The sequence below is a fragment of the Orcinus orca genome, chromosome 6, assembly GCF_937001465.1.
Source record: "Orcinus orca chromosome 6, mOrcOrc1.1, whole genome shotgun sequence".
Classification (NCBI taxonomy): Eukaryota; Metazoa; Chordata; class Mammalia; order Artiodactyla; family Delphinidae; genus Orcinus; species Orcinus orca.
The window spans coordinates 54,291,245-54,308,560 of NC_064564.1; the positions used below are offsets into that span (position 1 = coordinate 54,291,245).

Genomic DNA, 17,316 nt, shown 5'->3' on the forward strand with positions numbered 1-17,316 from the left:
CTTTAAACTTTTTTTTTTTAAAAAAAGAGAAATGGGGACTTTGCTAGCGGTGCAGTGGTTAAGAATCCACCTGCCAATGCAGGGGACAAGGGTTCGAGCCCTGGTCTGGGAAGATCCCACATGCCGCAGAGCAACTAAGCCCGTGCGCCACAACTACTGAGCCTGCGCTCTAGAGCCCGTGAGCCACAACTACTGAAGCCCACGCACCTAGAGCCCGTGCTCTGCAACAAGAGAAGCCACTGCAGTGAGAAGCCCACGCACCACAACGAATAGTAGCCCCTGCTCGCCACAAGAAGAGAGAGCCCGCGCACAGCAACGAAGACCCAACCAGCCCAAAACGAATAAATTAATTAATTTTTTTAAAAAAGAGAAATGAAAGAGGGAAAAAAGGAAAAGAAAAATAGAAGGGGAGCGGGGAGGAAACAGGCAGGAGGATTAGTAAATCAACTGTACGTAGTCAAACCCTGCTTTAAGGACTCTGAACGTTTTGTGATGGTTAGGCTCAGCAAAGCCCTGCGGTACAGACACATGCTTAACCTGGTTTCCAATATTTCTCAGACTTATTTGGTCTTGGTAGGTATCTCTCCCCCTTGTTGTATTAATAGAAGATTCTTTGGACAGCAGTCCCTAAAGCTGAGGAGCTGTTTTAGGGGTTTTGAGTTTTCTAATGGCGATGTCTGTGCCCCTCCTCACATCTATTTCAGACTCCCATGCAGTAGGAACCACGTGTGACTGATGCACTCCCAGGTTTGGGAACCACTACATAAGTGTAAGTGGCCTTAAACTACCTGCAGAGATGGTAGGTTGGGGTGAGAATCACTACTAAATGAAGCATGAGGCAAAGGGAAAGCATCTTCAGAAGTATAACCAAAAAGTGTAGTAATTTAATCTACAGGAACAGAATTGCACACCTTTTCCCAGTCCATGGGTACTCCATAACCAAGACTTCAGGATTCCAACGGTCCATTCAGGAACAAAAAGAGACTAAAATACTGATACAAATAAGAATCTATCTTGCATGGAGACAGTTTTTAAATCAAGATAATTCACTGAATAGCTTTAAAAGCATATTTTAATAACCTGCTCTAAAAATCTAACAAATCAAATAGACTCACACCTCACCTTCCACCAGTAATGCCCAATTATGAGAAAAATGTCCTGCAAAACTCTTCCACTCTTCAGAGAACCACCTAAGAAGGGCACAGACCAGAATGCATAGGTAACAAAGTTCTATCACGCTACATATACCTCAATTCAAAAATCACTCTTTCTCAGGGATCTATTTAAATATTCAAGTCTCAAAACACTTAAGAGGACCAAAACCTGAAGTTCTGCAGCAAGTAAAAGCATCCGTTTAGTATATGCAGGATTACTATGCTGGAAACAAATTTCTTGAGGCAGAGTCTTCAACTCCTATTTCTCAACTTACAAATATTGGCTCCAGAAATTTAAAGTGATTCTGCAAAGGCTGGAAAAACAAGCTTTAATCCAGAAATGACTTCACAGCCTATTCGTCTTAAGAGCTTGAAGCACTCTTCACTGAAGCCATTAAAGAGTGCCAGGCCCCAGAGAAAGCCGAACTATCCATAAAGGCACACTGGTACCCAACCCAAAGCCACCCTCAGTGCTCGGGTTGATCCCGCCGGCCCATCTCATGACTGAGGCTGTGTTTCCTGGTCATGGTTCTTCCACTCTGTTCTATTTTGCTTGGGGTGCAAAGAAGGTATAATTTTTCTATTTATGTCCTAAACTCTGCATTTTCTATCCTCAATAGAAGGAAGCCCACGAGAGGCTGTTAACAGAATTCTGCATTCATGTTCAAAGGCAATCACTTGGGATGTCTCCTATCTTGTTAGAGAGTCTCCACCAGGCTTCATTCTTCTTTGCTGGGATGCACTGCCTACGGGCCTTTTGCTGAGAAGCTAAGAAGTGACAGATGCCCAGGAGACTCCTGGTACAGGAGCTGAAGAATGAGGCTGGACAGTATGCACCAAATGACAGAGAGCATCTTGCAGAAACACTCTTTTACACCATACATGTCCTAGCTACCCTCTTTCCCTTTATGCAAAACAGAGTCAAAGCCATGACACTGTCTTTCCTAAGGATAAGACTAGGGATCTGGAAGAAGAAAACATCATTCAAGAGAAATGGCAGCCAAAGTCATTAGCAGCGTTCTTATTCATGAGGCCTCTACAGTTCTTGAAGAAACAGGAGAAGCAGCCACGCATTCAGAAAGAACCCAAGCAGCACAATTTAATCCAGGGCTCTATGGAGGGCGAGGTAGGTGTTCTAATGCTGTGAAGCCAAACGCCTAAAGGAACAGACCTACACTGATTGACAGTTCTAGAACTTCGCTGGAAATGGGGTTTGCTTCCAATCCCAGAGATGGCTTGCAAGATTCTTCTATTCCTTGTTTTCAATTTAACCTGAGGAAGTGGGGATGGGAATAAGAAGTGAGGATGATGGAGTGGAAAGAAAATGTAGTGATAGATAAAATTTAATTACAAAAGATGAAGAAATGCAGAAACACCGACTGCTCATCCATAAGCCCAACTGACCAGGAAAAACCACTGTTTAAATGTTAATTTTAAAAACGATCTTATAGCAAAGTGCCTGACATATAAATTCTCAGTGTCTTTTACCTACTACTGTAGCTCTTTACCCTTTATTAGGCCTACTGCATATCTGTTTTATGACCTGTTCTTTTCACTGCAATCATCGTGAATACTTCTCTGCACTGATAAATCCTCCCCTATGGACAAAATAGCTATAGATATTCCACGATACAGACATACCACGATTTACCTCCCTATCCCCTATCATTTGACATTTAGGTTCTTTACAACTTTTCATTACAATAACTACTAAAATGAACAACTGTGTACACAAGTTTTGCAAGCTCATACATTTATTTTCTGTAAATAGAGTCCTAAAAAAAGAATTACAAGGAAGAAAACTGCTGACATCTATACTCCCACCATCAAACGAGAGCCCACATACTTACCTTTGCTGACTCAGAATGTTATCATCCCTTTAATCCACGCCGATGTAAATAATGAGAAATGTCATATATTGCTGTTTGATTTCCATGATTTTTATATTTGTATCCTGGCCACTTGTAGTCCTTTCCTATAACATCAGCCCTCTGTAACCCCAGATGCGGAACCTGAAGACACAGAGGGCCAACTGTACTACACCATTTTATATAAGGGACTTGAGCAACCACGGATTCTGGTATCCGTGGAGGTCCTGGAACCAATCCCCTGTGGATAACAAGGGAAAGCTGAATTGTCTTTCCATATTCTTTTCTAATTTTTCTATTAAGATGTTCATCTTTATCTTACTGATTACTAAACCCTTTCAGATATTTCTTAGTTTGACATTTAAGGCTGGAATAGGACACGTAGTTGAGAATTATTGGCAGTTATCAGCTCTGAAACTAGCCAGTCTGGACGAAAATCCTAACTCTGCCACCAAACCTGCGTAATCTTGGGCAACTTACTTAACCACTCTGTGCTTCAGTTTTCTCATCTGTGAAATGGGGATAATAATGCCCTTATGGGGTTGGTTTGGGTAATTAATGAGTTAATAACCATGTTGGCCATTTTTATAATTAAGGAAGTTTATTTTAAATTTACAAATTTACAATTTTATAAGAGCATGTTTTAGTTCAACTTCTAAATTAACTCAAAATATGTGATGTATCTTTAAGCAGAAATAAAGTAAAAAATACATACACAGGGCTTCCCTGGTGGCTCAGTGGTTGAGAGCCCGCCTGCCGATGCAGGGGCCACGGGTTCGTGCCCCGGTCTGGGAAGATCCCACATGCCGCGGAGCGGCTGGGCCCGTGAGCCATGGCTGCTGAGCCTGCGCGTCCGGAGCCTGTGCTCCGCAACGGGAAAGGCCACAACAGTGAGAGGCCCGCGTACCGCAAAAACACCAAACAAAAAAAATACATACACAAGAGAACCCCTTTTAAACATACATAAATATGGATAAGTAGAAGAGAAACAGGAAGGATGTATTCATTCAACAAATGTCTATTGAATACCCACTAAGGAACAGGCATTAGGGAAACAATGAAGAGCAAAACAGAGTCCCTTTCTTTATACCCACACTGGCGGATACCAACAGGGAAATAAACCAACAAGCAGTGCAGTGGGCCAAGCCCCACACTTAAGAGAAGCACTATGGGCAGTTTTCATTGCACATGGAACGGCATTTAACCCATACCAAATGAGGGAAGGGTACCTAAGAAATTATCAAGCTGAGACCTGAAAGAGAAGCAGTGATTAGTCAAGTATAAAGTGGAAGAGAGGGAAGGGGAATTTCCACAAAGAGGCCAGTATGGTGCAAAGGCCCAAAAGCAGGTAAGTGTGTACAGTATGGGGTAAAAGATAATCTCACACTTACACAGCTGTGAGAGATGAGACTAAGTAGGTAAAAAGCGTCCGACCACACTCCAAACTCTCTCATGGGACTGACAAGGGCTTTATATTGGGAGCCATAAGGACCACTGATGAGTTTTAAGCAGAGGAGCAACGTTAGATTTGCTCTTTAGAAAGATGATGATAGCTCCACTCAGATATGAATCAGAGGCGAACAAGAGCAGAAGCATGAACGTCAGAACCTACACGCACGTCCAAGTCCATCTTGCCTCGGCTGTGGAACTTAGGGACTGGGGGTTGTGGGGGTGGAGATGAAATCAAGTGACTAGTGACTTGTCCGAGGTCTCACAGGCCCTCAGAATGGGAAAACCAGGAGGATGTCGGAGGTCTCTGAGTTTCTAAATCCTGGGTTCCTACCGCTCATGTTTTACACTATCCTAATGATGGACAGGCTTTTACCATATTTTACAGGATGTCAAGAGCTTCTCCTGAAGCATGCCTGGGGCACCCTTCTGAACATTAAGCACGGAACAGATGACTCAGTGCTGCTCTAAACAAATGACCTTGGCTTTTATGATACATGATCAAATTACATCATGGGCAGAAAATTCCCTGACAGAGAAGAGCCGACCATTTACACAGTGAAACTGTGGGAGGGGGCAAGTCTTGAACAACACAGTTGGTGCAGACTTGTATCCTCAATTACACTGATTCCCTCAATGAAGATATCATTTGCTTCAGTCTTCTTACAATCGTTCTGATTTAGTGAGGGAAAAAGGCTTCAGTGTATTGTTAGGGTATTTACTGCTTGTCTAACATTTGTTAATCTCCTGTTTTAACAAAAGCAGAATAAACTTCAAGCTCACAGATTTCCTCAAGCAAGAGTATGTAGGACTTGACTCTCTTTTTTTGTATGATAATTTCCTATACCTCTATTTATGATAAGTGATAGTGGTTTTTCCATTTATCAAAGGATAACGATTCCTTGTTTAAGTCAGTAAATTAAAGATGAATGCAGATGTCCAAAAGTCATGAAGATAAAGCTGAATGCCAAATATGGGAAACAAATTACTCCACCATAATCATATGGAAAGAGCCTACAGAAATCAAAAGAGCCTACAGAAATTCACTTGAATCACTCACGGCAGCAACCAGCAGACACAGCGACGTAAGACAGCAATAATTTAAATGTTATAAAAGGCAAGCCAATATATATCACATGATATCAGCATAACTCATTGCCTCATAAAAGCAGAGTAACAGTAATCAAATATGGACAAATGCATTGCTATAGAGATTTTATGATAAACTTTCTGTTTAGGACACATCCTTTCACATAAGGTGGTTTATGGTGAAAATGGATCAAAATGATTTAAGTGTGCATATCTTGAGACATAGAAAGTAGCTGAAAGAGCTTATAAAAATGAATTAAATGCATCTTAATGATCACAAAATACTTGCTGAACAATTTAAATTTTGTAAACAATGATAAGCTTTCCAAGCTTCTGCTGGAGCTAAGAAAAAGGAGTTTTCCACGTCTGTATCAACAAATTTAGAAAAGAGGTGGATGATGAGCATTTTACGTATCTCTTTGGAAATTCTGGATTGGGTTTAAGGTAAAGGTAATGGGCAAAAAAAGTAGAAAATCTAAAGAGTCTGGATCTGTGAGCTTCAAAGGGACCAAAGTCACACAGAGAGTAGTGGATGAGATGGACAGAAAAGAGCTTAATGAAAAACAATTTTGTTAAACTTAATTAGAAAGTGGAATAGGAGACAGCACTCAAGTGAAAAGCTGAGTGTTAAGAAGCAGAATAGAATCTCTGGGTAACAAGATATTAACTTGCATGAGTAAAATCTTGGGAACAGTAATGAAGAGAACATCTCCAGAAAGCACTTCACTCAGTCAGTCTACAAACGTGAAGGAGGGCAGCCACGGCCAAGGGTTTGGGTTTGCAGGTCCCTGTTGCCCAGAAGTAGCCACTTAAGCAGTTTAATGAATACTATAAACATGGCCAACATTCATGCAACATAAAGAAGCACTCCAGGGTCACTTCAGTGAGCAGTAAATGCAGGGAACGACAAGGGTGAAAGCTGTACTCATTCTGTAATCAATTCCTACGGGATACATCACCTTTAGGTTACTTCACTCAGAAACAGAACGTTGTCTGACTAGTCTCTCCCTGGCCAAGCTGTCAAATGACACCAAGCCCGCACAGGCCATCTCAGGGTGCAAGACCTCATCCTTTCCAAAAGAGGTCTGGCACTGTCCACCAGCTACACCTAGAAAACCACTCAGGGCTTTGGATCCAGTAATCATGTCAAAGAATGTGAAGCTAACACATCACTCGCAAACAACACAACGTGTGCCACAGTCATCTGGAACCCTCGACAACTACTTAATGAACAACTTCAAATTACCATGTAGCTGTCTAATGTGCCCATACAAGATAAGGGCATTTCACTGTACCTGTGGTGGCATCAGCCTTCCACAAGCACAGAAACAGATGTGGGATGAACAGTCAACCACTCTGCTCTCACTGGTAAAGATCCCTGAAGCCTTGTTGGAAACTAACAATTCAAAAAACTGTTCAATGTTCCACATTATCCCCATTCCAAGGTTAATGAAGCTGTCACTGCACTAGCAGCCTACCAAGCTAAGAGGATGCTCAGAAAGTAATTAACAGCTTCACTGTTTAAAACTGATCAGGGACGACAAAAAGAAACTTGTGTTTCACCAGAGAAAAATACCAAACAAACTAACCATGGGGAAAAAACTGTAAAATATAACATGTATTAAAAGAGGCATATGTAATACTGAACCTTATGTAATAAGATTGACAGCAAATGAGACTTAAATTTTATGTGTGCGTGTTTACGTTGTATGTATATGTGTGTGTATACATATACACACACAAGCACCCATACAAATGAATGTGTTATAGACACAAGGCATCGCAAAGGCTTCTAGATTTTTACCAACACCCACTTCTACATTCTGGGTACACTCGATAGACCACAGTTCCCAGCCTCCTCCCTTCTTCCCTTGCATTTAGGTATTCCATGGCTTGGCCAGGTTACAAGTTCCAGCAAACTGAACCTAAACGTAACTGATTGTTCCTTCTATTAGTTTTCTGTTGCCACATTACCACAAACTTAGCAGCTTAAAACAACAGCCATTTATTTTGCTCAGACTTCTACAGGTCATAAGCCTGAGCCAGCTCGCCTGGGTCTCTGCTCAGTCTCACGAGGCCACAGGGTGTCACCTAGACTGGGCTCCTATCTGCTGACTCCGGGGAAGAAATATCTTCTATTCACATGGTTGGCAAAATCCAGTTCTTAAAAGCTGTGGACCTTAGAAGGTCCCTGTTTCCTTGCAGGTTGCCATCCAAGAGCTGCTCTCTGCTCCTAGAGTTAAGTACACTCCTTGTCGCATGGCCCCTTCATCTTTGAACAGCAACAGCATGTCCAGTCCTCTCTGACCTCCCTTTCTGCTACCAGCCAGAAAAAAATGCTCTTCTTTTAAAGGGCTCATGTGATTAGATTAAGCCCAACCGTATAATCTCCCTTTTGCCATATAAAGTAATAATCTCAGGAGGGACATCTTTTCATAGTGACAGGCTGACCCACACTCAAAGGGGAGGGGACCATACAAGAGGGAGGGTCACTGAAGGTCTTAATGTCCTGCCGACCACATTCCTCTTCCAGGTCTGGCCCGTGAAAATCTCCCATGCTTGATCCGACACACTCTTTCCCTTTGGCGATCTTGAAAACCATGTGTTAAAGATGGCGGAACCCTAGTCATCCCGGATCCCTGAAGCAAATAACAGGAAATAAGAATGGAAAGAAGTTTGAGCAACAAAGATCCCTTAAGACCCCTTGGTTAAACCAAAGCATTAGGACTTCGTGCAAAGTTCAGATTAACAAAACCAAATGTCCTGGTTGAAAATGAGATCTAAAGAAGGTCAAACGGATCCAGTGGGGAACAAAAAGATTCCACTGTGGTAAGTGGCAAGTGGAACAACAAGAATAAAACATATCAGAAGTCTTCTAAGTTTTTGAAGAAATGTTATTGGTCAAATCAGCCATGGGCCATGAGTAGTTAAAAGCCTGTGACTGTAAAGTGACCCCCAAATTTACATAAACAGGAAGCCACCTAAAGAAGCTCTGCAGCTCCCAGAGGCCACCCTCCTTGTCACTCTCTTTAGACTTGGCCAAATAAAAGAAAGAACAAAAGAGTTCTTCCCAGATTGCAGAAACAGGGTAAAACCAAGGAACTTCCTCTACTGTAGGGGCGGGGGACTTCACCTTACTCAGCAGATGGCATCACTGTTATGGATCATAAATACCATGATTCCCATTCTTTCTTTTCCCAAGTGGGAGTGTTCACTGTGGATGAGCTTTCCTGTACACTGAAAAGCAAAGGCAAACTACCCGTACGTGCCTAACAAGAACTGTGCCTTGATACTGAGATACTGCTTAAGCTGCTCCAATTAGGATCTATTTGTAAATTCAGTTTGAATTATAAGAAAGATACTTCTGTTTCTTTCAGACATCACAAGTCAGAAGAGGCTAGAAAGTAATCTGAGCAAACCTCCTAGGAGCTGAGTGGCTCTAGAGAATGACAGATAGCTTCTTCACAGTCATATACCATATATGATTTGACCCAGGGCTAGAGGAGAAAGGTGAGAGCAAAGCAAGAAAAACATCATATTCTGAATTTAGAAGTTGTACTAAATGTAAAATCTTCATAAATAGTGATTTCCCAAAGCATCAGACTCAGCTGAAGTTTCAATATCATTTGAAAATATTTCGTCGATAGTCTGCAAGAATACTTGACAGGGTCTCACAACATGACATTTTAATAGGTACAGCTATACACAGCTCTCTTCTTAGTCTTTATTATCCATTATAGACCATATAAATCACTCAAACATTTTGGCTCCAAACTGGTCAGGGAAATAAAGAAAATCTAAACCAAGAAAAAGAGTGCGAGAGAGAGAAAGGCTGTACTGTAAAGTTTTTAAAACTTCATATTTTGTTTCCTGCTCCCTCAACATCCCCACACACTCAAGCTGTGAGCACCCCACCCAGGTGACTAAGTGCACCTGTGTGATAAGGTGGGCCACACCACAAGGTTTGTTTTTCTGCCTGCCCCTGACCATGAACTAGTAACATTCTCATGCACAAAGGAAATTCCCTCATCCCTTTTCTTGCATACTCCACCCTGACCTTCCATAAAGGTGGCTTGTCCACGGGTCTTCGTCCTCTCTCTTGGCTCCCACCTGCTTGGTTGAGCCCACTTTCCTGGCCCTCCTCCCCTGTGACCTCTCTCAGTGTGCAGTGACTCTGTCTCTCTAGGACCTGTGAGTATAATAAACTTTGTTTTCCTAAACCTCTGTGTTCCCCACTTGTGGCCACACCCGACTGGTCATCACAAAGAAGAACACAAACAAGGGTACAAAGGATTAAAAGAACAGAAAGGGGGAAAAAGGAAAGCCAAAGAAATCCTTTAATTTCCTAACCCCCAGAATCTTGCCCATCCGGCCTTAACTTGTGAAGGACCGCTCATCCCTAGGAAAGCCCCACCACTTTAAACCCTGGAGCTGTTCTTCAACTCACACAATTCTCATTATTTACTTACCTGTGGCCTTACCCTTCTTGCTCACCTCCTCAAACCACCCACTGTAAAGAAGGCCCAGGGCTCCTGACGCCCTTATGCAGCCAGGCTCAGCAGAGTGGAATCTGCTCTGCCAGCTTAAGCATCCCAATGTTAAGCCCTCCTTCCACAATGACATTTCTTCCCAAAACAGTCACCATTTTCCCCAAGCAAGCCTTGCCATTTTCAAGGGTATTTCCAATTAATCTGGGAGGTACTTTAAATGTTCCAAGTAGACTGGCACCAAAATTCATATAAACTCAATTTAAAGCATTAAAGAATCACTGTGAGGGGAGAGCCCTTGCAAAAATATAACCGTGTCCACGAAAAAAACTTCAATCACGAAGAATCTCAGTCGCAAGGGAAATGACTCTCAGTCACCACTTTCAGTTTAAACACCCCACAGGTCCATTTGCCAAGTGTATCAGAAGGTTATTATATAAATTATCACAAACACCCCATTCAATTCTGACACCTTTGGAAACTTTTTTTTTTTATATTTGATTGCCCCTAAAATTCATTCAGAGAAGGCTGCATTCTGAGCAGACATTGTAAAGCCCAGTAAAGAATGGAGGGAGTCGGGCTTCCCTGGTGGCGCAGTGGTTGAGAGTCCCCCTGCCAATGCAGGGACACAGGTTCATGCCCCGGTCCGGGAAGATCCCACATACCGCGGAGCGGCTGGGCCCGTGAACTGTGGCCGCTGAGCCTGCGCGTCCAGAGCCTGTGCTCTGCAACGGGAGAGGCCACAACAGTGAGAGGCCCGCGTACCGGAAAAAATAAATAAATAAATAAATAAATAAATAAAAAGAATGGAGGGAGTGATCACTATTATAAGGACCACCTCATTCTCTCCTGATGACATGATCAACTTCTTATAATGTATTTTTACTTTGTTGAGAAGAGAGGTAGGGATTAGGAATTCCTTTAAAAATCTGGTGATAGGCTAAGGACACTCTCCCACAGAAAACTGCACATATAAAATGTGGCATAATTTTAACAAATAAATAGGCCCTCTGCAGTCTATTATGGACCCCAGGCTAAGAACCTGCAGGGATAGAGGTAAGTCATACTCAAGACTGTGAAGGCAGCAGAGATTTTACTGCTTAGAGCAGGCAATTAAGGAACTGAGAACCTCACTCAGAGTCATAACTAATTATATATTTAATTAAATACCTCAACCAGTTTTAAGTCTCACCGAATCAACAAATGCATAAACAGATTCATGTAACATTCTCCAGAGCAAAACATCTATATAAAACACAGCATTTTAAATGTGAGGAAAGCATGAAGAAATTAGTTAAAACAGAAAAGCATAAAATACCAATGTAATTAAATGTTTCCAGTTGAAGAATCTGAGTGTGACAATAATTACATACCAGACTATATCATAATTAACACAGGCTAACCAAATATGCTTTATCCTTTAAAAAAATCAGAAGGTATAGTCTATAATAGGTATATAGTCTAACCAAACTCATTGAAAAGACGAAAGCATTTCTCATTTTATGCAATAAAAAGTTACCATTTACAGACTGAGTTGTCCCTTTACATTGAATCGAACACAATGTTTAGAAGAACACTGTGGTGAATGATTTTAGGAAAATAAGGATTGTTATAGGCTGATTAGTCCCCCCTCCAAATTCGTATGCCAAAGTCCTATCCTCCAGTACCTCAGAATGTGACCTTATTTAGAAATGGGGTCACGCAGATATAGTTACTTAAGATGAGGCCATACTCATCAGGTATGTTGGGCCCCCAATCTGCCCTTGTCCTGGTGTCTGTACAAAAGGGGGAAATTTGGACATAGACAGGGAAAACACCATGTGAACATGAAGGCAGATATTGGGGTGATGTGTCCACAAACCAAGAAAGGCCAAAGATTGCCAACAAAGCACGAGAAGCTACGAAAGAGGCCTGGAACAGATCCTTGCCTAGTACCTTCAGCGGAAGCATAGCCCTACCAACACCTTGTCTCCAGAAGTGTGAGACAATAAATTCATGTTGTTTAAGGCACTCAGTTTGTGATACTTTGTTGCAACTCTACCAAACTAATACAGGGACCTAACAAATTATACTCTGAAGAACCTTTCACTCTACAGCAAGGTGTGTCCATATTAAATGCTTGATAAAGTTTTTTGAAAAGTATAGATTTTGTAAGAACAGCTTGTTAACTGGAACCAGAGAGCTATTTTTACCTAATCTGCTGCTGGTTTAAACCAACAAATGAAAAAAAATGGCATTACTCTTGCTAAAATGAAATCTCAATATACATGAAATTCACTAAAGTAGAATAATGCATGCTCATTTGCCCTATTTTATAGTTTAAAAAACTGTATCTTATTTATTCTAATTGCATGATAAATTACATCTTTATGAGCAATTAAGTAATAAATTATATTCAAGTAAAAAAGATGATCAATTTTTGCTATTTTAACATGTTCTCAAGCTTGAAGGATTTTCCCCTTTAATAAAATTTATTTGGCAAAGGCATTTTTTAACCTCCAAAGAACAGAGATGTTGAAAATAATTGTCAGCAACAAGGCAGAAATAATCACTTCCAAACCAAGAGAACAGTGGTGACACATCTAATTCAGAGATTTCCAATCAGTGGGTAAACACTGAAAATAAACTGCTTTATTAATACAAATATCACCCCTCACAAACATAAGCAAAACACTGAATTTCACAGAGACCAGAGAAATGTTCCTGAAGCAGAGCCTTCCACTTATAAACACAGTGTACCTAATCTAGCATATCCATTCTCAAAACGGAGTAATTCTAGGTCTAAAGTTTCCTCTGTAGATAAGATCAAGTTCATGGAACTGTATGGGGGAAAATGGCTTAAAAAGTAGGACATGGCTATTTCCCCTAATACCTTTGTCACATGCAAACATTAGCGCTGGCTTTACACACCCTTGAAAATGCCCACACATGCACAGGGAGAATAACATTTGCCTTGGGCTTTCTAAGATCGTGCTACGTTAAGTTATGGATAAGGGATTGCGCGTCACTTCCCCTTTAAAATGAAAGGCTTTTCAGTAAAAAAATGAAAATGACACAGTGATTCTGCATCTGGATTTAGTGTGATAAATACTAATCTCATCTCATCACAAGCAGACCTCCTCCAAGGCTCTGAGAAGTTCTTTCATACCACAATTCAAGTTTTTATTCTGAACTTCAAAGTTGCATGTAGCTTCACAATTTAGCTAAAATGGAGTGGTTTGATTAATTTTTCAAGGTAGCAAAGCTAGAAATTCCAGCTTCTATAATTTCCTCATGTCTCATTATTACTAATATAAAGGACAGTATTTTATACTAAAAAAATTATTTTAATGTTAATACCACTTATTGAACATTTTAAAATGTGTGTTCTAAAAACTCATTTATCTTTACATCAATTTTAAGAAATGGTTATTATGCTCATTCTAGCAAGGAGAGATTCAAAAGTTAAGTAACTTGCTCAAGGTCATAGACAGCAGAGATGGGTCAATCCTTAGCCTTTCCCACTCCAAAGCCAAGGTTCCCAACTGCCTTGTAGGACACCAGGGTTTGCAAAGGAAGTCTTCAGAATCAAAGTGGAAAAAGGATGTGGTGTTAGTCAATTTGGTGCTGGGGGTGGGGTGATGCTTTATAGAAGTGACAAGTACCAGAAATAAAAAAGGTTAGTGACATCAAAGAAATCCTGCCTGACAATTTCTGGATAGCACATATGCTGCTTCTGTAAACCCGAAGGAATGTGAAGTATAAAGTTATTAGAGGCCTTCCAAATTACACCAACAATGCACTTATACTTACAAATATTTCTTCTGGCAGAGAAGTCTCAGAAAGATCCAAGGTGAAAAGCAAAAATACATTAATGGGTATTTTTACCGAAATAGTCTTAGTTTTTCTCCATTTCCCAAGTTGACAAATATAACTGATTCTATAAAGGCAGGTCTGTGGTGATAGAGATGGCATGTGGGCACACGGGATGAACTTCATGCTGCATCTCTAACCCTAACTTAACCAAAATTCTGTAAAACATAAACCTCACCTTCTCTGGAGGTGGTTTATAATAGGACTTATTGTGGTAGCCTGGGAAAAACCTCACTACCTCTGAGAAATTATGAGAAAGCTCAGCATTAATTATGGGCAAATCTATGAAAAAAATATTTAAGGCTAAATTAGGTGAAATATTTAAAGAAGTCAACAAAGTCCTTGGCTTAAGACCTCTTATTTTAAACTAGAACTGTTTCAGAAGGGTAAAAAAAAAAAAGGAACCATACTCATTATATAAGAAATAGGTCACATTATAAGTATTCACTTATTTTTCCCTATGTAAAATTCTTCAACCCAGCCCAGCAAGATTTAAATTATTAAAATCTGAATTAAAGAAGTTTTATTATAATCACAGCTTATTAACCCCATAAAGATGGGCACATCCAATGTAAAAGGTTCACTAAAAATAATACTTTGAAATACATGATGAGTTGGTAATGTTAAGGCTGCAAAACCCATGGGAAATTTTTATAGGCATGCAGACTGCTGGTCGAGCCTTGGCCTCAAAGGAGTTTCACGACCGAGTTCTCCAAGGAAAAGTTAACGCATGAGCTTCCCAGAAGGAAGCCCCATCCTCCCATTCCTAGGGAGCCTGCGGATGCCTTGGAAGGCGGAATTCGGAGACCACAGGGGAAGAGCGCAGACCGCGGGCATCTCCGCAGCCACCCCCAGGGCGCGCCACCTCCCCAGCCAGCACATCCCGGGACAGCCGGGCGCACCGACACCGCAAGGTCACCAGGGAAAAGGCGACTTTACATAATCTCCCACCGTGCCGCCCGGGCACCTGCGCGCCGAGGCGAGGCTGCCCCGGGGCCCCCTCCCTGTCGCGCCCGCGCGGGGCGATACGGGGGCGACACTCGGAGCGACTAGGCTGGACGCCTGGGACCCGTGGATGCCCGCAGCGCCGCCCTGAGCCGGGGGTGCGGGACGCAAGGCGGGCTCCCAGCCCCGGGATGCCCGGGCCGCCGCCGCGGCGGTCTGGGCGAGCAATGCGGGGAGCGGCCGGGCCCGGCTCGCTGCTGGCCGTAATCCCCACGCTCCCTGCCCGCTGCCGGCGTCCAGCGCGCCCTCCGCTCCCGGGACCGCCCCGCGGCGCACCTGTCACGCGCCTTACCTGAGTGGCTTTGTGGAACTGCTTCTTGAGCCCGGCCACCGACATGGCGCAGGAAGACCCGCGGGACTGCTGCGGTGCGGGTAGCGGGCGGCCGGCGGAGCCAGGAGGGAGGACCGAGCTGTGCGGCGCGCTGGCCGAGCCGCAGCTCGTCGTGCAGCCGCCGGGGCAGTGGGCGCGGGGGCGCGGAGAGGCGCGGGACGCGGGCTCGTGCGGAGAGACACCCTGACGTCAGGGGCGAGCGATACGCACTCTTAAAGGGGACGCGAGAAGCCCCGCCCCGGGCGCGGGGTTGGTGCGGCAGGTGCCGGGGCACGCGCTACCTGGGTACCGGCACCTGGCGCCGCCGCACCCGTGGGTCGGCTGCCTGCTTAAGAGGACCAAGGGGGTCCTCCCGCCCCGGGAGTGTCCTCCTGCCCCCGCAGACTGCGGCCCGGTGGCTGCAGGTTGGCAGCCCAGGCACCGGCACGACTCAGGTGACTTGCTCGGCTTCCAGGTAGCCTCAGAGGCGCTGCCTAAGCCAGCCCGCCTGCCCTTTGAGCCTGGCCTCTTTGCAGCCTGGAAAGGAGGAGTGGCATTCTCTCTCGGGTAATGAATAAGTTATTGCTCCTTACTCGCTTGGGCACAGAAACAGTTCTCTGTCCTGGTTTCACTATCCCTTAAGCCTACATAACGTTAGGGAAAACCGCCAATGCAGGGTTTGGGGTTTTTTTTTTTTCGATGTGATACAATTTAATGACTTAAAAAGAAGATGAAAAGAAATTAAACTATAAAGCTGGTCCGGTAAATAGCATTTAATCCTCTGTGTACAGTTATGAAAAAGCCCAAAAATGAACTTGGCATTCACTTATGACAGTGGATTTAGGATTTTCAACCTAAAATAAGCATTATGTAATGTAAAAATGCATGACGCAAAATTGTACAAAGACTACATATGCAACGAAGTATATATGGCTGGGCTAGAGCGAAACTCCGCTGTAACTAGATGAATTGTTAATAGAGCAGCACTAGACGGCTTCTGTATTCTGGTGATTAGTCACTTCCTCTTGTCTTTCTAGGACTGAGAAGCACATAGAGAAAAACTTTTGGTCCCCATGTGGGGACCAAAAGTTATAAGGAGAAGAAGCCAGAGTGACAGAAGCCAAGATGAGAGACATTGCCAAGAATGAGGAAGGAGACAGCATGGCAGAGTGGGAGTACTAGGAATGCCTTGCATCACCTCTACAAACCCTGCTGCCTGGGAGGAACCACAGGCCCCACTCCCACCCTGCCAGCCAGGCTGCTTGGGCACGGGGTGAACAGCGGATACAAGGGAATCCTGTCCACCCGCTGATCTACCAATCATAGTTCTTGATAATGTGAGTTGAAACTCATAACGGCAGAATCAAGCAGATAGTGGTCGATCACAGAGCAACAAGAGCACGTGGACTCCTGACTGAGGCTGCAAAGGGAAGCAGACAAAAGGGGCAAATCTCCAGCGTGCTAGTCGTTACTGATGTTCAGGTACCTTCCACATACATGGTAGAGTTGCACCTGCCAAACCCCTCGTGGTTAAGTGGAGCACTGTGACAAGTTTTAACCAGTGGGTTAGGAAACTAAGTGACTGTCACCTCTTGGCAGAGAATTTAACTGTTGGAATGAGATGCTACAAAGCCCTTTCTCCTCTCCAGCAGTATTTTAGGTCGCTGTTGTCTGTCAAACAGAATCCAGAGTGAGGATGAAGCAGGGTAAAGTCCCCAGTTAATGTTGAAAGACATTTAGCATTTGTGAGAAATAAACCTGAGTGATTTTAATTCACTGAGTCTGGGGTTGTTACTGTAGCCAAACTAGTCTCTCCTGACTAATGCACAAGAGAGAAAATGCTGTCCCATTTCTCAGAAGATGAGGGGAGATTTTCCATCTCCTGCCATGGCCCACGTGTATTTTATTTTTTGTCATTAGATGTCCATGAAGTGGCCTGTTTTTTTTCTTACAAAAGCCTCACTGAGGTTTGGGGAGGTGTGTTCTCCTTTTTGCAGCCTCGCTGAAGCAGTGCGCAGACAAAGCCCCCAGGCCTGAGGGTCAGAGGGAAGGGTGACGCCATGCAGTGACCACACCGTGAACTCTTACCCTGTGTTTTCCTT

General features: G+C 43.2%; 1 protein-coding gene and 1 long non-coding RNA gene across 2 annotated transcripts in view; one reads left to right on the forward strand and one right to left on the reverse strand.

Moving 5' to 3' along the window:
• Positions 1-15,334, reverse strand: part of SH3GL2 (SH3 domain containing GRB2 like 2, endophilin A1) — a 201,296-nt gene extending 185,962 nt beyond the window's left edge. The window contains exon 1 of the mRNA XM_004276109.3: positions 15,197-15,334. Within this exon, the coding sequence (XP_004276157.1) occupies positions 15,197-15,241 (45 nt within the window). The 5' untranslated portion in view covers positions 15,242-15,334. The remainder of the gene's footprint in view (positions 1-15,196) is intronic.
• Positions 15,335-15,377: 43 nt separating this feature from the next.
• On the forward strand, positions 15,378-16,986 carry LOC125964716 (uncharacterized). The gene is made up of 2 exons (XR_007477952.1): positions 15,378-15,781; positions 16,252-16,986. It is a non-coding gene; the product is annotated as an uncharacterized LOC125964716 (long non-coding RNA).
• Positions 16,987-17,316: the final 330 nt, after the last annotated feature.